Raw genomic sequence first — 21,048 nt, 5'->3', positions numbered from 1 at the left:
CACTTCCTCCTCAATCCTCGAACTCCTGCTCTCTCTCCTTCCTCCTTCTCCTCTTCCTCCTCTTCTCATCTCCATCCTCAATTCCAACCTTCACAATGGCCGCTCCACAAGAACTCACCACAACCATGCAATCTCCCCCCGAAGAACCCATCTCCATCCCCGACCACCTCGACGGCGTCGCCTACCTATACGGCCACCCTCTCCTCAATTCGCTCTCCCCTCCCCTACACCAGACTGTCTACACGACCCTCGGCCTCAACTGGACCCAGATTCCCCTCTCCAGCGTCACCGGCACCTCCGCGACCTACCCCCCGCCCTACACCCGGTCCCCGCCCATCCCGACCTTCCTGGCCAGCATCCGCAACAACCCCAAGTTCGTCGGCTCCTCCGTCACCATGCCCTGGAAGGTCGGCATCATGCCTCACCTCGACGACCTCACCGAAGACGCCAAGCAGGCCGGCGCCTGCAACACCATCTTCCTGCGCAAGGACCCCGCCACGGGCTCGACCGCCTACGTCGGCACCAACACCGACTGCATCGGCATCCGCGAGGCCCTGCTCCAGAACTCCCCCTCTACCTCCGGCGACCCCGTCGCTGAGATCTTCCGCGGCAGGCCCGCCCTCATCGTCGGCGGCGGCGGAACCGCCCGCACCGCCATCTACGTCCTGCGCAAGTGGCTCGGCGCCAGCAAGATCTACGTCGTCAACCGCGACACCGCAGAGGTCAACGCCATCCTCGCCGAGGATGCCCAGCGCAACCCCAACTCCGACGGCTCCCTCCCGCCCCTGATCCACGTCACCGACCCCGCTGTCGCCGCGGGCCTGGAACCCCCCGCGGCCATCGTCTCCGGCATCCCGAACTACCCGCCCGAGACGGCGGAGGAGATCCGCGCGCGTGAGGTCCTGCAGGCGTTCCTGGGTGAGGAGACGGACGAGAAGGCCACGGAGGGGAAGAAGCCGCGGGGTGTGATCTTGGAGATGTGTTATCATCCGTCGCCGTGGACGGAGATCGCGGGGCTGGCGTCTGCCGCCGGCTGGAAGGTCATTCTGGGCTCCGAGGCGCTCATCTGGCAGGGTCTGGAGCAGGCGAGGCTCTGGACGGGTCAGGACGTGGTCAAGGTGCCGGGGGTGGTGGAGAAGGTGAAGGAGTTGGTGGCCAAGTCGATTGCGGAGAGGGCGGCGAAGTCGAATCTATAGTGGGGGTTCGGCTGGTGTCTACGTTTCATGATTCTTGTATAGAGCATACCCTAGAGCATAGTTATAGCTGGTTGGAGAACCAGATCTCGTTAATGTAAATCAGCTAGCCTTTGACCTCGTCGAACAGGGACTGGAGTGTTGAACATAAAAAGTTATTAGAAGGACTGACAGCTAGCGTTTTGGTCGAGTTCGCAAAACACGACTTCTAACAATAGCAATCCTCTTTGCGGACCGCGATCGAGGCCACCAGCCGTCTATCCCATAACACTTCTGGTCTAGTCGTACATGCTCAGATCGGGGATACTTCAAGGCGCATATTCAGGAGGTCATTATTTTTTTGTTCCCCGAAACATGCATCGCATACGATGCCAGCCAGTGCCGTCTATACTTCCCTTGATCACATGTAATATCGTCTGCTTTGTTGTAGTCACCGTTGCCTAAGACGATAGACCCTGTCACCTAATTTCAGGAATAAGAGTCAGTCCATCGGTATGATATATGGTTGCACGGGAAATTTACATCTAGGTGCTTATTTTCTCGTTCCTCGGTGGACGATCATTTACAGGTAAACTTCTACTCGCCAGTCGTCTCATCGCCCGCAAGCTCGATATACCGTGCTAACATGCGAGCAGCTTTGGTTGCTGCCCGTCCTGCCGGAGCCAGGGCCTTCTAGAAAGCCCCTTCTAACAAGAGCCTATAATCAGGACATTAGTTAATAGAAAAATAATACAAGCAAGGTAAGTACTACTTATATTATCTATTTTATTATAGTCGCCATGGCGCTAACAGCGCTTGGTTTCTCAGACTTATTCTTAGAGTCTTAGTCCTTGGGGTTTCAAACCCCCAGAACGGTGCAATTCCTACGCCGCAACAATATAGTCAGGGTCGCAGGGTGACATGGCATACATCGCGGAAGAGCCATGAAACAACTGGGAGGACAGCTTCGTCTTCTGTAGACAATTTGTCATTGTCATCGCGTTCGAGTGTTTTGAGGCTAATTCGCATCGGATAGGTGTCTTTATTGCTGATTATTTTGCCCAGCACCTGAGGGTCTTTTCCCAGGAACTTGTTGGTATCAGTCTGAGGAACTGCCTTGGCTGCAAATGGGAAGTTGTAAAGTGAATCAACAGAAAAGTCGGAATGAAGTCCCAAACGAGGGCGTATGTTTCGACCGGAGAACCTTCGCCGCTGCTTGATCAAAACGAATCTTCATCTTTTGAATGTTTTATCGAGGAATAAACAAGAAAACGCCTGGTTTTCAAACAGGCGAACAACGGTATGTCGTTTGGCGAAGGTAAACCACATTGTTTCATCGTAAATAGACGAGAAACGCCTGGTTTTTAGGCAGGATTGTCTCGTCAAGTCGCTCAGGGGACATGCAATCGAACTACAATCGAGAAACGTGCGATCGAACGCATACGACCGTGTAATGAGAAACGAGGTCCCTGATCGAACAGACGATCGAGTAACGGGCACGTGTTGCAGTGAAGAAGTCCTGTCCTCTTGTTCGAGCTCTTGTTTTGCATTCTTATGTGATCGATTTCAAAGGTCTAAAAAGAAGGGTAAGCTCTCTCTGGAGCGTTCTGGTCTATGTATTACTGCGTGTTGTTCTAATGTTTGTCCTGATGTGTCGTGCATATCCATCCAATTCTATACAGGAGTTGTAGTTCGTGATGTCATTAAGCTCCAGGCCGAGAGTACTCCAGCTGTCGCACGCGCTTCCACACCTCCCGCACCGTTCTCTCCTGGGACTCTCGTCCCGTTTCTGTCTGCGACGGCCCAGCCGGTCTACCAAGTCAGCATACCACCACCTGTCAGAGCGGAGTAAACCTACCGAATGGCCAAATACAGCCGGCTCCCCATTCGAACATCCTCGATCGGCGCCGTCGCCGGATCCTCGGGCGGATTCGCCGTCGTCACCAAACCCCCGGCTTCTAGCAGGATGGCAATTCCCGCGGCAACGTCCCTAGATGACACATTAACACCCTGCGCATCTCAATAGATGTAAATAAAGGGAACATACCACTCCCAACACCCACCCTCCCACCAGATATCAAACGACCCCATAGCCACATACGCCAGATCAAGCGTCGCGCTGCCCAGACTCCGCACGCCATGGACCATGCCGCCCTTGCCCTCACGACTGCCCAGCTCGGACGCCAGGTTCACGAAACTCTCGATCTTGCGCGACAAGTTGCCGTCGGGGATGTCGCGACGGTCTTTACCCCACTCGCAGGAGAGGATGCACTTGCTGGGGGCTGTGGGAGGGAGCGGAGGCACGGGGTTGCGGATGAGCGGGAGACGGCGCTTCTCGTTTAGCCAGGCGCCGCGGTTGGCGCATGAGGAGAAGAGTTGGTCGGTGAAGGGGGCGTAGATGACCCCGATTACGGGGCGGTGGTTGACGATGAAGCCGATGGACACGCAGAACATCGGGAAGATGTGTGTGAAGTTGACGGTTCCTGGTTATTCTTAGTCGTCTGTGTGGGGGAGGGAGTTGGGGGGTGGATTACCGTCTAGAGGGTCGATACACCATGTAGGATGTTCGTCGATGAGGTATTCGCGCGATTGGCCTTTCGCGTATGTTTCTTCGCCGAGGAATCTGGGTCGTGGTTAGCGGTGTCTGGCAAGGTCGAGTGAGATGCGTACTTGTGAGAGGGATATTTCTGCTCAAGAGCCTTCCTGATAAAGACTTCCACATCTGTCGCCAGTTAGTGTCTGATTGATCTCCGCAAGCGCAAATCCGTACCTTCGTCTGTCTGAGTTACAATGTCCACGGCACTGTCCTTCTCCTCGATAGACTGGTCGCCACCTCCGATGCGCCTCTCGATGCTATCCAGCAGAAGCTGGCCAGCCTTACGCCCCAGGTCAACTGCGAACGCGTAGATCTCATCCAGCTGCTCCTGGGTGAGGTCGGGGGTTGCCATGGTGGATTGCGGGGTTAAGATATGAGTTCTAGTATATGTTAGGTGGAGGAGGCGCAGAATCCGTCTGTGTATATATGTCTATCAAGTTGGGGATGGAATGCGCGCGGTACTGGCACCGAGGAGGAGAGGATGTTGAGAAAAGAAGCTGAGTTCAGGCGAGTTATCGGCGGTCTCCAGTCCCCGCGAGTAACCGATGGAGTCGATCTCCACCCTCACGTGGATGCGGCGGGAGCTGTCGCCATGTCTGCGGTGTGCCTTCGGGGTTAGTCTGTTATCATTTAGCACTAGATTGCTGTAGAGATAGTGTCAATTTTGTTCTTTAAATACTGTCAATCATGGTATGCTACTTCATATGGGATAGGTGGGAAGGTAGGTGGTAACTGGCACGATAGCGAGGACCCCAGCGTAGCCTGTAGATCAACGGTTTGACGACCAAAATAGACGACCGTTAATTGTCAAGTTTTTGCCATGACTTCATTGTGAGGAATAGGAATTGCGTGAGTGGTTGGTGGTCATTTGATATCTTGATCTATACATCTCTACCGGCAATAGGGTTTTACATCTACAACGGAATAACACTAGTTGCACAACACAAATAAACACCATTATGTTAATCTTAGAGAATACATATATTAAAAGATCCCACATCACAGCCTCAAATCCCATCCTGTTCATAACGGCGTACAGACACTTAAATGCACCTGCACGCAAGTACGCAGTAAAGTCCGGCAAATCAGACCGGCAGAGCCCTCCTCGGAAGTGCCGCCTCGGCACAGCGCTTATCCAGCCGACCCCGAAACCATCGCAGTTCTCTGGGTCAGTGAAACGCTTCTCCGCAAAGCCCGAGCGGAGCAAATACTCCGCGGTAACTAAATACCCGATTCTAAACCAATAACGCACGGGATGGTTATAAGCGTCGGAGAATATGATGCCATTTAGGCCCGTGGTCCGCCGATCTATACCACTGCACTGTTCTATTCTCTGATATCACATCTACCTACTCCTATACTTCCCATACCTAAATCTACCTCCCACAAAAGCAGTTTCACCCAACAAACCAAGTCAACAAACGAAAAAATGCCCGCAAAATCCATCCTCCTCATCAACGGCCCGAACCTCAACCTCCTGGGCACCCGCGAACCACACATCTACGGCAGCACGACGCTCTCGGACGTCGAGACCTCCGCAAAAGCCCAAGCCGCCTCGCTAGGCGCCACACTCGACGCATTCCAATCGAACCACGAAGGCGCCATCATCGACCGCATCCAAGCGGCGCGCGGCAATGTCGACGGCATCGTCATCAACCCCGGGGCGTTCACGCACACGTCGGTGGCGATCCGCGACGCGCTGCTGGGCGTCGGTATCCCCTTTATCGAGCTGCATGTTAGCAATGTGCATGCGCGCGAGCCGTGGCGCCACCATAGCTACTTTAGTGATAAGGCGGCGGGCGTGATTGTGGGGTTGGGGGTGTTTGGGTATAAGGTGGCGGTGGAGCATGTGGCGGTTAATTTTAAGGGGAGGGATGAGAAGGCGGCGTTGTAGGGGGTTGTTTAGGATATGGGGGTTATATAGAATTATGTTCTTGGTATATATTGATTTGGGATACTAAAAAAGAAATAAATCAGTATCTTTAAATTGTTTACTGGCTAAAGGGTGATTATATCTCCCTTTTGTATGGGAATTGCTAGTGAAAGTGAGAGTTCGGTGAAATAAAAACAGAAAAACGGTAAAAGGGGTCTATTTAATAGATTTACTTTTATATTGCATCTATCCTTCTGATCTTAACATCCTGGTCATGTAGTCTGACATATCTGAAATTATATACGTGACAATATGTACAACAGAAGAAAGTCGTGTCAGGCTGGTTATTTATGGAAGCCTGGTTGATTGTGAGGAGTTTGATTCCTCTGTCGCCCCTATGAGGGAATAAAGACAAGTATGGTCCTTAGGTTGAATTAAACGCGCCTGTTTGTTCGAGGTCATCTCTTTGGATTCGATTGGACCTCATTTATGGACTGCGATTCCCGCCGCAAGTGCCCCGTGGTCTCAGACCCTGGCATTTGTGGCTGGTTCTGGGCGAGAAGAAATGGCTCCACCTGATTGGAATACGAATAGAGCTCTGGGACTCCGGCATCGGGGACGAACCCAAGGTTTTGCATGAACTCTGGGAGATTGTCGGTCCTGTACCAGTAAGCATTTGATCATTGGTAAGTGTATGGAAAACTTACTTCTCAGTACCATCCAGCGACGCTAGCTCGTCGAACAAGGCGTCGAGATCAGGAGCAATTCGCGGTCGCCGGAGAGGCCCGTATCCGTCAACATCAACAAAAGAGCCCATGTTGAGATTGGGTTCGCCATAGGTTGGAGGATACTGAGGCGCGGCGGGAGGGAAAGGGGAGGTCAATTCGGACATCATACTTGTGCCATTGAGTGTTGGTCTTGTGGATGATGAGGTAGAGGCGCGATGTCTATGAGGATCGGTGTCTTTGAAAGGAGGCGCGGGGTGAGACGTTTCTGCCGATCGGTTTATGCTCAGTGAAGGGGCTGGCGTAGGCAAAGATAGAGCGGCGCTGTCCTCCACATTTGATGGCGTTCTCATCCATTGATTGGCGAGGAAGGGCTCTGATCCTGGTATAGGAACACGCGTGTCGTCTATTAGACTCGCCCGGCGAGCGGTGCTTGCAGTGGTCGACAAAGGAGGCTGAGGGGAAGTGGTTTGTGTCGTTGGGTCTATGACGGGCAAAGCGCCTTGAGGGTGTGATGCAGCCATTATTGGCACGTTGGTAGAGGGGGATCGCGCTGTGGGTCGAGAATCAATCTCTAGCCTACCCATGGCCCATACAGTTGCGAGGTGAGACGCAAAGGAGTGTAGCTTGTGTTTGAGACCAGGCTCAAGATCGAAAGTGGAAGGTACCTGGCCTTTGTCGCTCTGAAGAATGCCAGAAGTCAACAGCATCCCAAAGGTGGGGCATGTTGCCGAAAGGCTGTAACTCTCCATGTACGCCTGCAACAGCATAAGTAACCGCTGAGAGCTCTGAGTGGCACGTTTTATATATGAGGTTTGGACGTTGCCAGCTCCATGGAGGGCGAGGTGAAGACTCAGATGCGAGACAACACCTTCATACATCATCTCAAGCCCAAAGATATGTGGCGAAGCCGGCCGCTCGGCTTGTAGAACGACTCGGTAGCTTTTTGGCAAAGCCGAGACCCAGAGCTGCAGCTGGCGCTCCGAGGCTTCGAGATGTGGAACCGGATCGGTTGTGGTCAAGCAACACGTGTCGTTGAGAATGCACATTAAGGAGACAAGCCGGTTGAATGTGCTCAACGCGTGAAGAGGCCCTCGATGGAAGGAGCCCCGAGATGTCTCCACCGGGCGTAGACCAGTCTGATCCTCCCACGGATGCCATTCCTCCAGCCCATCTTCGTTGATAGGGCCAACTTTGGTCAAATCGCTCTTGCGCAGCGATGGCACTTGACCAGTCTGCGTGGCAACTAGGGTTTCCAAAACGAAACAACCCAGAAACACGTGTTTGGAACGAGCTCCGGGCGAGCGATCTAATCCTAAACATTGAGAAATACGTACAGCCTGGCCCACTAGAATCCAGGCCGCGGTCCAGTCCTGTTGACCAAGCTTGACAAGAGACAGTATGAGCAACGCCTGGGCGTGTCCAATCTCATGCACCCCGTTTTCCCCGGGAATAAAGCTCTTCGCGGTAACATAGAATAAGTTGGGATCGGGACGTTCGCTGGTCGGCTGCGGCAGTTGACGCGTGGTGGAAATAGAAGCTTCCTGGATTGACGCGAGAGTGAGAACTGCCCACAAAGCTGCGTGGTCTCCTGACCCGGCAGCTTCGTTCTCGGAATGACGGAAGGCCGTTCGAAGTATGTCGTGTTTCTCAAGTATGGGAAACCAGCATTGCGTGTAGGAAAAGTAAATATCAAGGAGCGGCCACGCATTAGATGGGAGTTGAGGAGTAGGGTTTGGTAGAGATTCTCTACCGGAACGGTAGTCAAGTAAATGTGGTGGTAATGGCCGACTCAAGGAAATATTGGGGATTTCCTCAACGCCAGGCGAGGACGTTTGGGTTGTGGAATCTCGGGTCATGCGAGCTGTTTGGGTTCTCATGGCCGCTGAAGCGGCTGACGGTGTTTTAATAGGCGATAAGCCAGAATTCTCTCGGTCTATTACAAGTCCTTCTGGGATCTGCCACTCGAGAACATCCACGCTGCTTCCCTCGGCATCCGCAGGGGAATCATTCTCCCCCGGTCGGGTTCCTTTGTCTTGCTCATCCTCGGGTTGTTCCAGAGAAACCAGCAATTTCTCAATTTCCTTCAACACAATACTGTTCTTCCATGACGACAGCAGCGTATCGGATCCTTCCGCTTCCTTGCCCATCGTCGCCAAGTGGCTGGGGATGTTTGCCGCCCTCAAGAGGGCGCGAACCACCTCTTCACTGCCCTGTATCTTGCAAAAGACGAGACCCCATAGTAGTTCGAGGGTGCGAATGTATCCGGTCGGTAGTCCTCGTTTCTTGGGATTGGCTTTGTACGTGCAGGGCCTGCATAACGATGCGCAGGTTGAGCACACCGGTTGTACGCCGTCGCATTTGTCCTTTTTCGATCGGCAACTGTCGCAGGCTCGGGAGACACGCTGTCGTTTGGGGTTGGAGGCATAATCCTCGGCGGTTGAGTTCGGCCTGCCATCTTCGTCGGCATCGATCAATCGCCGTTTACCTTTGCCTCCAGAGGCTTGGCGCGTGTCGTTGCTCATGATCGTCTATACAACGGGCCACTAGAGTGTTCTGGACGCATGTTCATCGTCTGATGCAGCAACCGGAGATGAATCCTTTGCCGGCGGGCATATGGGAGGACAGTGGCCTGGGGAGTTCGCCCCCACCTCACGGGGCGCGACGAAGGTTCACGACAGTAAAGGGTCGAAACGAATAAACCGACAGCCAATTGATACGACCGATCCGAGCAAGGTGATCTAATGCGGGCAGATATTGCTTGACAGGGACGATCGGAGGGGGATGGTTGACAGGGAAAAGGGAAGAGTTGTTAGGCGACGAGGGAGCAAAAGCGGAGAAAGGAAAAATGAGCAAAGCCTGGAGAGTTGGGGAAGAGGGCCCTATAGCTTTAGCCGCGGCTAGTGAATCAATGATAGCGAGCGAATTGCCAACCAACTGGGGCTGCGGTGAGCTTTTCCAGTATGACCTCGTCTGGTTCTGGGGATTTTGCATTATTTTTATTTCTTCATTTCCTGGCTCTTTTTTTCTCTCGTAAGAAGATTGTCAAATCATGAATCCTACATCATAGCGAAGTGGATCGTGGACACGACCCCAAGTAGCGCGGCATACGACAGACATTCCGGTGGATGGAGAGAAAAAAAAAAAAAAAAAAAAAAAAAGCCAACCAACCAAGCAGCGCCAGACTGAAATTCCTACACCTGCACCAGCACTGGCAGACCAGAATCCCCGCGGGGTAACGCGGAAAGGTACTCGCTTCGGCGAGAGTCCGTGGATGGCAGAGTGTTTGTCCGCCTCCCTACCCTAAGCCTAACCTCAATCGGCTCTTCCCCACGATCTCACTGGCCTCCACCGGCCTCCGTTTGCCTTTTGCTCCGAACGCGCTCATTGCTCAACCCGGCTATTTGCCATTCAATCCCTTGACCCCCAACCCCGGCGAACACTATCCACCCACATGAAGCTAATCCCGCTCGTTTGATCTCGGTACCTCCGTCTGCCTTGCAATTCAGCGCCCGTCCCATCGTCGAATTTGCTTCACACCAATGATTTGATCTCGATCTCCTCCTTACCCTCGAGTCACCCTCTAGTCATGCCCGCGTCCGAATCGTGCGAATGTTCATAATACTCGCCAGTCTATAGGTCCTCCGCCGGTTCTACACACCATGTCCATTCTCGTGAGACCTCCGAAGCGAAAATTAGACGAGCTGGACGGGTTCGATCCGCAAGAGAGAAGGATTTCGCGGGGTAGCCATGCGCAACCCTTTGAGCCGCAACCGTCGCGGTCGCCAGATACCATTGCCCGAAGAGCCACCAGCTACGGAAGTGTTGAGTCTCATCGTTCGTCCGAACAGTTAGATACGTCGGGGGATCTGTATCGCCATGGCCCGTCGCTGCGGGAGCCGCCGTCCGGTCGGGCGTCGCCGGTATTCTTTGACGGACCATTTCAGTCGCAGAAGAAGTTCATCCCCAATGCTTCGATTGTGTTGATTGGTATCCGGGGGACCGGGAAATCCAGCCTGGCTGTCATTCTGGCCGCGACGTCGGGAAGGCGGTTGATCGATGCGGGCCAATACTTTCAGCAAGCAACCGGTCGCTCGCGCGCCGAATACAAACGGGACTTTGGCCTCGCCGAGTATCGCCAGCAAGAAGTCAGGATCATGGAGTCGATGCTGGAGGAACATAAAGAAGGCTGGGTCATTGCATGTGGGCCGGGCTCCATGGAGCGCAGAGGGCAGATGCTACTGCGAGAATATGCGAAAACCCATCCGGTCGTTCACATCATTCGGGACTTCCAGAGTATCCAGTCCTATTTGAATGCATGGAACAAAGACAAAGTTCACCGATTTCTCGAGCTGTCGGGTCCGATATATCGGGCATGCTCGAACTTCGAATTCTTTAATGTCGACGAGAAGGGCTCGGGAGACCCTGTACTGGGGAAAGATGGCCATCAGAATACCCAGTTAGGTCTCGAGTTGGATCAGCGGTCAGAGACTTTCACGCCGTTCTTGACTCTCAAAAGACTACAGCGCGACTTCCTCCGGTTTATTGCCTTTGCGATCGGGGATGCTACGTATTTACGCAAACAACACACATCTTTCCCTCTTTCAATGAGACCCGTCGAGACACGCATGTATAGCTATGCTGCAGTCGCGCCGCTGTCGTCCTTGCTTGAGCGGAAGTTTGACATTGAAGATTTAGAGACCGCCGCGGATGCGTTCGAATTGAGAATAGACGTCACAGACGGCTCGTCCTCCCAGCTGGGAGTAGATTCCAGCCTTGCGGATAGGATCAGCCAAACGGTGGCTACTATCCGACGAAATATCATTGTCCCCGTGATCTACCATGTAGAAAGCAAAACAAATCCGAATACATCTCCTACGCAGCATAACGAAGCGTCATGTCGACCGGATACCGCGTATCTAAATCTAGTGCAGCACGGGCTGCGATTAGCCCCCGGCTTCCTGACGATCGACCTATCCTATGACGATGGAGTCCTGTCACAAATAATTTCCTCAAAAGGCACGAGCAAAGTCATCGGCCATTTCGAAGCTCTACAGCGTCCTTCCGAGGGCTGGGATGACCCCCAATACCTTGCGTTATACGAACGAGCGAAGAAGCTCGGTTGCGATATGGTGAGGTTGATACAGCCGGCGGAATCGATCGAGGACAACTTTGCCGTTCAGCGCTTTCGACATCATGTCAAGTCGATTCCGGGAGAGCAGACACCTCTCATCGCCTACAACTCCGGGCCATTAGGCCGGTTGTCCTGCTGCTTCAATCCGATTCTATCACCCGTGATCCATCAATCGCTAATGCCAGACGTCCGAGCCAAAAGGCTGCCCTGCATCACTCTCCGCGAAGCGCAAGAAGCACTTTACTCCTCATTCGCCCTCGACCCTATGCAGTTCTTCGTGTTTGGTGCCAACACAACGTACAGTCTGTCTCCCGCCATGCACAATGCCGCATACAAACTATGCGGTCTCCCGCACCGATACAACATCCACCAGTCATCCTCCCTGCGCGGTCTGAACGACCTCGTTGAAAACCCCCATTTCGGCGGAACCAGTGTCAGCCTGCCATACAAAACAGAAGCCATCCCTCTCCTACACTCCATGTCACCACACGCCCGCGCCATTGGCGCCGTCAACACCTTAATCCCCATCCGCGGCGACATTGGCGATCGAGCCCTCAACTCCGAAGACTGCACCCTCTACATGGAACGCAGTCGCGCCGGACCCATCAAAGCCCTGCACGGCGACAACACCGACTGGATCGGAATCTGCAACTGCTTCCGCCGCGGCTTGTCGCCCGCCAACGCCATCCGCCCGTCCTCCACCGGCCTCGTCATCGGCGCCGGCGGCATGGCCCGCGCCGCCGTCTACTCCATGATCCACCTCGGCGTCCAAAACATCTTCATCTACAACCGCACCGCCGCCAACGCCGAACGCCTCGCCTACCACTACAACCGCCAGACCCTCCACACAACCGGCAAGTCCGGCTCTGCCGCCGCCCGCCCAACCTTCCACATCCTCCACTCCTCCCACGACACCTGGCCAGCCGCCTACAAACAACCCACCGTCATCTGCTCCTGCATCCCAGCCCACAGCATCGGCGGCCAACCCGCCCCCAACACCGAAATGCCCATCCAGTGGCTCGAAAGCCCCACCGGCGGTGTAGTCGTTGACGTTAGTCCCCTCCCTTGCTCTCTCTTCCCCCTCTAACCCCCCCTCAAAACCCAATCTAACAACCGCTAAAACCGATCCAGCTCGCCTACAAACCCCTCAATACACCGCTCATGAAACAGATCCGCGCCCTCTCGCACCGCGGCTGGGTCGCTCTCGACGGTCTCGACGTCCTCCCCGAGCAGGGCTTCGCTCAATTCGAGCTCTTCACGGGCCGGCGCGCCCCGCGCCGCGTCATGCGCACCGTCGTGCTGCAGGAATACAGAGGCGAGGAGGGCCAGTATGATCCGAGGGCGATCCAGAGTCGACTGGAGAGTTTGGATGGTCAGCCGACTTGATTGGGTTGGAGGCGCTGGGTATTGCGTCTGGTTGGGTTTGTATATAAGTATTATATCATATCATATCATATCATGTTCGGGTAATGACTGAAAACGCGATGCGATGTCTTGGGTGAGAGATGCTAAATGGCTTGGAGAAATGGTTGGCCTGTATTGCTGCCTATACTGATAGATTGGTTGCAGAAAGCTTTGGATGGCAGACTGCTAATCACCATTCAGCGAAGTCTCACCTGCGCTGTGGGATGACGCCGGCGGCGATATCGGACACGTCAACTTCCTGTACATAAATGTCTCCGATTACAGTCCTGCCTCCTACAAACAGTGTTAGGCATCCAAGTCGAAGTTCTGGCCCGGGCTTCATTTCAGCCATAACCCTCTTGGGAGCCTACAAGCAACCTACATGCAATCCTTACGAAAGACAGACTGTAAAGGATAACAGCGCTGCACACCGCTTTGATGAGTTATCAATTAAGAAGTATAGGGTTTTAACAATAATATCACCGGTCCCATTCGGCACCAGAGGGCGATGTCCGTATGTACTCAGGAAAGACCGCTAAACCATAAGTATACATTGGCAATGCCGCATGTACAAGAAGCATAAAGAAAACGGAAAGCAAAACCGCGATTCATAATACAGAAAGAAGTCCAACGCCGATAACCTATTCATCAAGTTCCTCGGGATCCTTAGGATCCTCCGAGTCCTCGGATTGCTCGGATTGCTCGGAATCCTCGCTCTTCAGAGTGTTCAACGGCACGAAGTTTGCACAGTTCAGCCTGGTATTGTCGGGCGCGTGCACAACGATGGAAAGATTGCCGAAGTAGGCAGGGTCGTCCTTCTGGTTCGAGAGGTAGTAGTCGGTGTAAAAGACTTCGTAGGTCTCATCGTCGGGCGCGATGATAGGACCGTGTTTGCCGCTCAGATCGCCGACCTGGCAAGTCTGCGGCGCTTTGATGTCACAAGGAGGCTGGTCACCACGCTTGTATGGGTCAAGATGGGCACCGGTCGCGTAGCAGTTGCCGTCCTTGGGAACGGGCTTTTCGTGGATATGATAGGCTAGATGGGCAAAGGTGTTAGATACGAGCAAGGGCGGGTATGAATTGGACAGGCAGGTGAAAGTAACATACGGTAATGAAGAGATCCATCGGGGAGGCCCTCGACTTCAACATGGAACTTGATGCCGACTCCAACGTCAGTAGCCCAAGCAGTGAACTGCCCAGTGACGGTGGAGTTGTCTTTGTCGAGCAGCTTTGCCTGGTACATGAACTCAGGGTCGTTGTCCTCAATGACGGGCGCATTCTTGGGGACCGGGCCGGCAGAGACGGTAGCTGCCAGGCTGAAGCCCAACAGGGCGGACGAGACAAGAGAAAGGCACCGCATGGTTCCAGGTGGAAGATGAAGATGCTGGAAGAGAATCTTTAACCCAAGTGGTAAGGAATAGAATGGCTGTAACTCGCTGCAAAGTAGGCGATACTTGCAATGATAGCTAGCAGATGAGAGATGGATAAGACAGCCAAAGACCACGATGTGAGATGAAAGGAGAAAACAAAGGAGCGAGGCTTCCTAGGCGGAATTTATGTTTGCCTGCTTTCCTCTGCAGAGCTGGGAGGATCGACTGCGCCTTCCAGGGCTGGGGGCAAGCTAAGCCCGGCAACTACTCATTCTCCAGGTCTCTGGTACGGTCCTGGCCCAGCCGGCGCCTTCCATTAATAACATCGTTTCTTTCTGTTGCGGCCGTGGACGAATGAGCATCAGTGGTGGACAACGCCGAGACATGTCAGAGAGGCTGGGATGGGTGCCCAAGCAGTAGGAAGCCATGGTTACACGGCCAGCGATAGTTGGCGGCGGCACTCAAGCTCCTTCATTTGGGGTTTCTTTGTTCACCGGGCGGCTGGCTGCAAGGCTGACTGGGTGCCGTTTCTTGGTGGAAGTTGGAACGGCAATGCGATTTCATTGGAGTGAAGGGCGTTTCTCCTCGGGATTCAGTCCGGGTCACCTGCTCCCCATGTGACTGCGCCTGCTGCTCGCATTTTCATCTCATCCTCATTTCCCCTGGCGATGGAACCGCCAATCCGCATTCAACCCATCGATCGCAGTCGGGTTCCAGGTTATATTTAGAACCCGACCGTTGAATCGCAGCAGACGGTCCGTTCCCTGGATTTGATCCACGGTCTCCATGTCAGGCGCGCTGCCTGCTGACACACGCAGGATCGGCGGCTGCATGGCGTCTTTATATGATGAGTGATCATTCCCGCCACCTGCGCTAAGGACTACTCAAATGGGGAACCGTTTCGATGGCCTACGATGGCCAGATCGTGCGAGATGCCGACCGGAAGGATGGCGGCACTCCTTACCATTCCGGGGTCCGTTCGGTAGGATTTACTCCGGGGTCTCCCCCTCGCCGACCCCACGCCTCCACGCCTCCACTCCTGCATGCCAATGTGCTTTATCAGCGCTGCGCTGTCGGCTTTCTATTCCCCAGCGTCCCCTCTACGCACATCTCGCTGTGATGTCACTCGGAATTCCCCCGGCTCGGTCAAGTCTCCGTTCTCATGCAGCTATGCCGCTTAAAAGAAGGTCTTCGTCGGGTACCCGACGCCTATTCCTCGTCTCAAGCTCTTCTGAAGCTCCCACGACGCCTTGATCTCATGATCTCAGTTGACTTCATGAAATTATAATATATCCTCACCATGTCTCTGGCACAAAACCATTACATTGTGAAACTCCCAGTCACCCCGCAAACTCCCAGAGCCTTGGATGTCCGTTCAATTGCGCAACGATGGATCACAAACCTGGAGGCTTTGCTGAGCAATGGAGAATACTCTCGGCTTTCAGAGCTCATGCAAGAAGAATCTTGGTGGCGTGATATACTGGCATTTGAATGGGATCTTCGTACAATCCAGAACCGCAGCTCAATTCAGGAGTTTCTCCACCGGAACCAACCCCGCTCGCAGCTTTCGGGATTTCGGTTGCAGCATGAAGGCAAATTCCAACCTAAGCTGGAAAAACCGGCCGAAGGCCTGAGATGGATCTCCTCGATGTTCTTTTTTGACACGCGTGTCGGACGCGGAACGGGTGTTCTTCGTCTGACTCAGGATGAGGATGGTGCATGGAAGGCTTATGCGATATATACGTCGTTACAAGAATTGAAGAACTTCGAAGAGCCTCTCAGTTCCAGACGGGCAGAAGGCACCATTGAGTCTATGCCCGGCGGCCTCAGCCGAGGAAACTGGCAGGAACGTCGGCAGAGGCAGATCGAATTTCTGGACGAAGAGCCAGCCACACTTGTCGTCGGCGCTGGTGAGTTTATTCTTTAAAAACATGGAACAATAAACGCAGTTCTCAACGGTACCATAGGACAGGCTGGTCTCAACACAGCTGCTCGCCTTCAGTCTCTGGGCGTTTCTTGTCTGGTTGTGGACAGAAACGAAAAAATCGGGGACAACTGGAGAAAGCGATACCGGGTGAGTCTATGATTCGAAGCTCTAGCGCCCAAGGCTAATACTTCCTGGTCATTATAGACTCTTGTGACCCACGATCCTGCAGAATTCACCCATATGGCTTACCTTCCGTTTCCGAAAAACTGGCCTCAGTTCACCCCTAAGGACAAGCTCGCCGATTGGTTCGAGGCATATGCAAGTATCATGGAGCTGAATGTATGGCTTCAAACTAGTATAAAGTCTGCGGCATATGATGATACAAAGGCAGAATGGACTGTTGTCGTCAGTCGGGGAGACGGATCCGAGCGAACCCTTCATCCACGCCATTTGGTCTGGTGCACCGGTCACTCCGGTGAGCCGAAGATTCCCACGTTTCCAGGTCAGGAAAATTTCAAAGGAACCGTTTACCATGGCAGCCAGCATCAAGATGCTTCCGGACAGGATGTGAAGGGCAAGAGAGTTGTCGTCGTTGGAACTGGAAACAGTGGCCATGATATTGCTCAGAACTTCTATGAAAATGGAGCAGAGGTGACCATGCTGCAGCGCAGTGGTACTTACGTTGTCACAGCCGAGAAGGGGGTTTTTATGATGCATGAAGGCCTTCACGAAGAACACGGGTATGGACCTTTCCATTGGTTAGTTCAGCGCTTTGCACTCACTAAAATCGAATCTCAGTCCTCCCACCGAGGAAGCCGATATCATCGACGAGAGTCTACCCTACCCCGTGCAATTCGCGTTCGCGGTCAACTTCACCAAGAGAGCGTACGAGGCGGAGAAGAACATCCTGGAAGGCCTGCGAAGAGCAGGATTCGAGCTCGACTTTGGCATTGATGGAGCAGGAATCAAGCGAGCTTACATGACCCGTGGCGGAGGTTACTACATCGATGTCGGATGCAGTTCCTTGATTGCAGATGGCAAGATCAAGGTCAAGCGTAGTCCCGAAGGAATTACTGGGTTCAACGAGCGGAGTCTAGTCCTGAAAGACGGCACTTCTCTCGACGCAGACATTGTTGTTCTTGCTACAGGCTACGACAACATGCGTACCACAGTCCGTAAAACATTGGGTGATCAGGTAGCTGATCGGTGCAAAGACGTCTGGGATCTCGACGAGGAGGGCGAAGTGAATGCGGTATGTTGTGGATCTGTGCCTTTTCCTGTCGAAGTTACTAATCGGGATCTAGATGTGGCGCCCCAGCGGTCATCCAGGCTTCTGGTACATGGGTGGAAACCTCGCCATCTGTCGGATTTACTCCAAGTTCCTCGCTTTACAGATCAAGGCTAGCGAGGCTGGTCTAGTAGCCGAAAGTCAGGCCCAGTCCAAGCTCTAAACTGGTCTGGCAGAGTCGTTTCAATGACTGCATAGAAGGGCCAATATCCGAGTAGAAGATTAGACTCGAGAAGTGGTGAGACGAGACGTGACCTATAGGTAAATTGACAGAATCATAGAACACTTCTATCATTAAGATCTTGCATGACCTATTTCATCTACTTGTGACATCTTGTAGTCTCGTATTCCACTGATTCCAGGGTTGTCCACGGACTCCGGGTTCTTGGCGTCCCGAGGCCCCGAATGACCCGCCACGATGGCTGCCATTTGATTCCTTCATCATTCAACTATTTCTGTAGTGCACTTTTTCTCATTGAGTCCAAATATCCGCTTGTATCTCCAGTAGCATCCAAATGGGGAGAAACAGTGAAGATTCCGCCGAGAACGACTCGTCCCCTCCTTGTCAGGATGAGGACGGTCATGGTGCTCAAAAATATGCTGTACGACCGGTTCTGTCTTCTCGAAACACCCACCATGAGAATGTTTCATTCCAGCTGATCTAGTGCAGTGCGACCGATGTCGGAAACGAAAGGTATTGTAGTACTAATCTGCAACCCAACCTTCCATGCTGTGCTAATCCACTTTAGACCCGCTGTGATCGTTCTATTCCATGCTCCCAATGCGCTATGGTGAATTCGCGATGCTCTTACTCTCCGCGCTATAGGCCCAGAGAGAAGCGTCAACGGGTTATGATCTCTGCACGATAGTATTTCAAGCTATCCACTCTCCCGGTGAAGATGCTAACGACCTCTGCAGTGAAGAGAAAGTGGACAATCTCACGAGAAAGCTGGATGAGCTGAATTTGAAAATCGATCGTATGAGCAACGCATCATCCCCGTCAACATCCCCCTTCAATGCTCAACAGCTAGCCTGTGGAACCGAGCGGTCCTCCAAGCAAGCCTGCGCAGATGTTTCTAGAGACAACACGGCTGAATATGAGGGTGAATCATCCTTTTCTGCTCACGCGCTGTTTGCCACCAAGTTTCTTCAGAACGTCGTCAGCAGCAACGACTACTCCAAGGAAGTCGTACAGGAGATGACATCCATTGTGGACACGCTCCGAGAAATAATTCATGCTCAAAAGCAGCAGTCAGACTGTCCAGAAGAGCTCTACCCATATGCCAGACCGCGGCCAAGTGATTCAAGTTTGCAGCATCTGCCCATGCCTCCAATAGATATAGCCCTTTCAGCCTTGTGGAAGGCTAAAGGTATTATCTGCCCTGGATTGTCTCATTGAAATTATACTGACTATTTTAAAATCCAGAAATTCCCTATATTCGTTTCAACTGGCTCTACGAGTTTGTTTCAATAGCCCAGTTCACTGACTATTTTGTCAAGGTGTACTCGCCTGCTTCGACCACCGATGCCGATAGGATCATTGTCAATGCAGGCTTGTATTGGCTGTTTAGCGAGAGCGCTGAACTTATTCCTGATCAACAAACGAAGGACGATTATAGAGACCATGCCTCTCAATGTCGAGGTAATCTTGAAACGATTCTTTCCAGTCTATCATTTCACATTCCTGCCACCATAGATTATGTTCTTGCCCTGAGTGTTGCTGTAAGTCCCTTCTCTCGAGCGACGGCTTCCACTAACCTATATGAAGACCACTTACTGCCGACAAGTGGCCAAACCATCCCTTGCATGGAGCTACATTAAAACCGCGTCCCTTATGTGCCAGACCCTCGGTCTTCATGGCACCCATGGCCTCCACACAGAGAGTCCTGAAATAAGGCGGCAAAAGATCCACTTATTTTGGGCCATATTTACCACCGAGCGAACACTTTCCTTGCGATTCGGTAGATCATCTACTTTCCGCGATCAGGACATTACTATCCCTCGGTTGAGCATCTTACATTATCAGGAACAGGATTCATTGCTCAATCCCGTTCTGCCTAGATGGATTGACATCGCAGGCCTACAGGGACGGACGTACGATGAAATATATAGCCCGGGTGCTCTAATCCAACCGGCTCATGTCAGAGAATCTCGCGCACGAGCTCTCGCAGCTGATTTGAGGAAGGTGATGGGCACTGAAGATCCATTGGAGGTACATGATGTCCTTCCGCTGTTTTATGATATTTCCTCGCCTTTATCGCTTTCATGACCAAAGTCCCTTCGATCCTCTAACTCCCCACTCTAGACAAAATACAACAGCCTCAGACGCCACGCACTCGGCGACACCATCCACGAACTCATACTACATGCCGACCGCGTCTCCACCCTTTCTATCCTCACCCTCATCTACCGAGGCATTCCTCCCGACAGACCCTCCGGGGCCGCGTTCTCCAGCGAATGCATCACCGCCGCGCGCGAAGCCCTCGTCGAACACGAGAAATGCATCTCAACCATCACCACCGCAGACATCCATCCATGCTTTATAGAAATCTACATAACCTAGTAAGTCTGCCACCAACCCTCAACCAAATATGCACCCACGACCACAACCACACCTCCAACCCCCAACATAAGCCCAAATCAAAACCATTAACCCAACACCACACCAGCTCCCTCCTCGAATCCCCTTTTCTCCCCTTCATCGTCCTCTTCTGCCACATCATCGAGACCTCCTCGCCCGACGACCTCCGTCGCCTCGGCACCGTCGTCGAAACCCTCCAGTCCACCTCCCCATCGGCCTTCTACCGCGCCTGCAGCAAGCAATTCCGCCTCTTCAGCGCCCTCTACCACGTCGCCAGGAAATACGTCGAGGTCAAAGAGACCCAGCCGCGCGGGTGGATGAATCCGATCGACTTCGTCCCGAGTGTGAATCTTAGCGTTCCGAACATGGGGTCTGGATCGGCGTCGGCGTCAGCGTCAGCATCTGTCCCTACTCAACTTCCATTCCCAGACTCCAGTCCTTCTTCAATGCCCAGAATAGTCCGAGAAAACGCTATCTCGCAGCCCGGGGATCCCCTCACCAGCACCGGCATAACCCCCACGAACCACATCGACAGGGATGCCTTTGCCACCCCGCAGCCTCCACAATGGACGCAAATCCAGACGCAGCCGAGTCTGGAAATGGACGCCATGGGCACCGAGCTGGGGAACTGGTTCTACGAGAATCAGCAGATGCTCAAGTTCCTGGATGATAGCTATACTTTCTGACGAAGCATTACCACGGCAGGCTCGATGGGTTCCTCGTGTTGCGTACAAATTTGTGAGCGTGGAGCGGTTTCCTGGCTTTGCTTTAAGGCCGGATATATGGTTGGGTCTGTTATCTTGTGATGGTATATGATGACCAGGTTATAGGGAGATTGGAATTAATGATAAGGCTGCTTTTATATGAACATCAAGAGCTGATATATTACCTCTTTACGCATTGTTACACCCCGGCCTTTACCATGCTTACGTCCCTTGACTCTGGATCCCAGCTCGTTCGAGAGAGATATTCCCAGTC

General features: G+C 53.0%; 8 protein-coding genes across 8 annotated transcripts; 5 read left to right on the top strand and 3 right to left on the bottom strand.

Annotated features, from left to right (window-relative positions):
- Positions 1 to 125: 125 nt before the first annotated feature.
- Positions 126 to 1,196, top strand: P170DRAFT_369483 (shikimate dehydrogenase family protein; the record flags this gene model as incomplete). Its single annotated transcript, XM_024844907.1, has 1 exon — positions 126 to 1,196. One exon carries the CDS (start codon positions 126 to 128, stop codon positions 1,194 to 1,196), a length of 1,071 nt encoding a protein of 356 aa, XP_024699042.1.
- A 1,592-nt stretch (positions 1,197 to 2,788) lies between these two features.
- Positions 2,789 to 4,231, bottom strand: P170DRAFT_418033 (inositol monophosphatase family protein). Its single transcript, XM_024847191.1, has 6 exons — positions 3,943 to 4,231; positions 3,843 to 3,894; positions 3,707 to 3,795; positions 3,220 to 3,655; positions 3,031 to 3,162; positions 2,789 to 2,984 (listed from the first exon to the last, which is right to left on the bottom strand). The coding sequence occupies exons 1-6, from the start codon at positions 4,118 to 4,120 to the stop codon at positions 2,876 to 2,878; spliced, it is 996 nt and encodes a 331-aa protein (XP_024699041.1). The 5' UTR covers positions 4,121 to 4,231; the 3' UTR covers positions 2,789 to 2,875.
- A 767-nt stretch (positions 4,232 to 4,998) lies between these two features.
- Positions 4,999 to 5,662, top strand: P170DRAFT_468515 (type II 3-dehydroquinate dehydratase; the record flags this gene model as incomplete). Its single annotated transcript, XM_024852559.1, has 1 exon — positions 4,999 to 5,662. Exon 1 carries the CDS (start codon positions 5,198 to 5,200, stop codon positions 5,660 to 5,662), a length of 465 nt encoding a protein of 154 aa, XP_024699040.1. The 5' UTR covers positions 4,999 to 5,197.
- A 246-nt stretch (positions 5,663 to 5,908) lies between these two features.
- On the bottom strand, positions 5,909 to 9,187 carry P170DRAFT_418031 (putative C6 transcription factor QutA). Its single transcript, XM_024847190.1, has 2 exons — positions 6,349 to 9,187; positions 5,909 to 6,301 (listed from the first exon to the last, which is right to left on the bottom strand). Exons 1-2 carry the CDS (start codon positions 8,889 to 8,891, stop codon positions 6,100 to 6,102), a joined length of 2,745 nt encoding a protein of 914 aa, XP_024699039.1. The 5' UTR covers positions 8,892 to 9,187; the 3' UTR covers positions 5,909 to 6,099.
- A 579-nt stretch (positions 9,188 to 9,766) lies between these two features.
- On the top strand, positions 9,767 to 12,917 carry P170DRAFT_514064 (putative quinate pathway repressor protein QutR). The gene is made up of 2 exons (XM_024855167.1): positions 9,767 to 12,551; positions 12,632 to 12,917. The coding sequence occupies exons 1-2, from the start codon at positions 10,029 to 10,031 to the stop codon at positions 12,884 to 12,886; spliced, it is 2,778 nt and encodes a 925-aa protein (XP_024699038.1). The 5' UTR covers positions 9,767 to 10,028; the 3' UTR covers positions 12,887 to 12,917.
- A 628-nt stretch (positions 12,918 to 13,545) lies between these two features.
- Positions 13,546 to 14,264, bottom strand: P170DRAFT_480692 (putative cytosolic Cu/Zn superoxide dismutase; the record flags this gene model as incomplete). Its single annotated transcript, XM_024853806.1, has 2 exons — positions 13,546 to 13,940; positions 14,012 to 14,264. 2 exons carry the CDS (start codon positions 14,262 to 14,264, stop codon positions 13,546 to 13,548), a joined length of 648 nt encoding a protein of 215 aa, XP_024699037.1.
- Positions 14,265 to 15,173: 909 nt separating this feature from the next.
- Positions 15,174 to 17,773, top strand: P170DRAFT_418026 (putative flavin-binding monooxygenase). Its single transcript, XM_024847189.1, has 5 exons — positions 15,174 to 16,184; positions 16,242 to 16,348; positions 16,406 to 16,941; positions 17,000 to 17,453; positions 17,506 to 17,773. The coding sequence occupies exons 1-5, from the start codon at positions 15,575 to 15,577 to the stop codon at positions 17,650 to 17,652; spliced, it is 1,854 nt and encodes a 617-aa protein (XP_024699036.1). The 5' UTR covers positions 15,174 to 15,574; the 3' UTR covers positions 17,653 to 17,773.
- Positions 17,774 to 18,468: 695 nt separating this feature from the next.
- P170DRAFT_369279 (fungal specific transcription factor domain-containing protein) lies at positions 18,469 to 20,756 on the top strand (the record flags this gene model as incomplete). Its single annotated transcript, XM_024844900.1, has 5 exons — positions 18,469 to 18,859; positions 18,916 to 19,211; positions 19,258 to 19,701; positions 19,795 to 20,051; positions 20,159 to 20,756. The coding sequence occupies 5 exons, from the start codon at positions 18,469 to 18,471 to the stop codon at positions 20,754 to 20,756; spliced, it is 1,986 nt and encodes a 661-aa protein (XP_024699035.1).
- Between the last annotated feature and the right edge of the window lie 292 nt (positions 20,757 to 21,048).

Source organism: Aspergillus steynii (genome assembly GCF_002849105.1).
Source record: "Aspergillus steynii IBT 23096 chromosome Unknown P170scaffold_10, whole genome shotgun sequence".
In the NCBI taxonomy this organism is placed as follows: Eukaryota; Fungi; Ascomycota; class Eurotiomycetes; order Eurotiales; family Aspergillaceae; genus Aspergillus; species Aspergillus steynii.
This window is presented reverse-complemented; position numbering and strand designations above follow the sequence as displayed.

Coding starts and splice junctions, on each gene's coding strand:
- P170DRAFT_418031 (XM_024847190.1), bottom strand. CDS start 8,891: ATGAGCAACGACACGCGCCAAGCCTCTGGAGGCAAAGGTAAACGGCGA. Junction 6,302..6,348: donor TCGCTGGATGGTACTGAGAA/GTAAGTTTTCCA, acceptor TTACTGGTACAG/GACCGACAATCTCCCAGAGT.
- P170DRAFT_418033 (XM_024847191.1), bottom strand. CDS start 4,120: ATGGCAACCCCCGACCTCACCCAGGAGCAGCTGGATGAGATCTACGCG. Junction 3,656..3,706: donor GTGTATCGACCCTCTAGACG/GTAATCCACCCC, acceptor AAGAATAACCAG/GAACCGTCAACTTCACACAC. Junction 2,985..3,030: donor CGGCTGTATTTGGCCATTCG/GTAGGTTTACTC, acceptor CTGACTTGGTAG/ACCGGCTGGGCCGTCGCAGA.
- P170DRAFT_418026 (XM_024847189.1), top strand. CDS start 15,575: ATGTCTCTGGCACAAAACCATTACATTGTGAAACTCCCAGTCACCCCG. Junction 16,942..16,999: donor GGCCTTCACGAAGAACACGG/GTATGGACCTTT, acceptor ATCGAATCTCAG/TCCTCCCACCGAGGAAGCCG. Junction 17,454..17,505: donor AGGAGGGCGAAGTGAATGCG/GTATGTTGTGGA, acceptor ATCGGGATCTAG/ATGTGGCGCCCCAGCGGTCA.
- P170DRAFT_514064 (XM_024855167.1), top strand. CDS start 10,029: ATGTCCATTCTCGTGAGACCTCCGAAGCGAAAATTAGACGAGCTGGAC. Junction 12,552..12,631: donor CCGGCGGTGTAGTCGTTGAC/GTTAGTCCCCTC, acceptor AAACCGATCCAG/CTCGCCTACAAACCCCTCAA.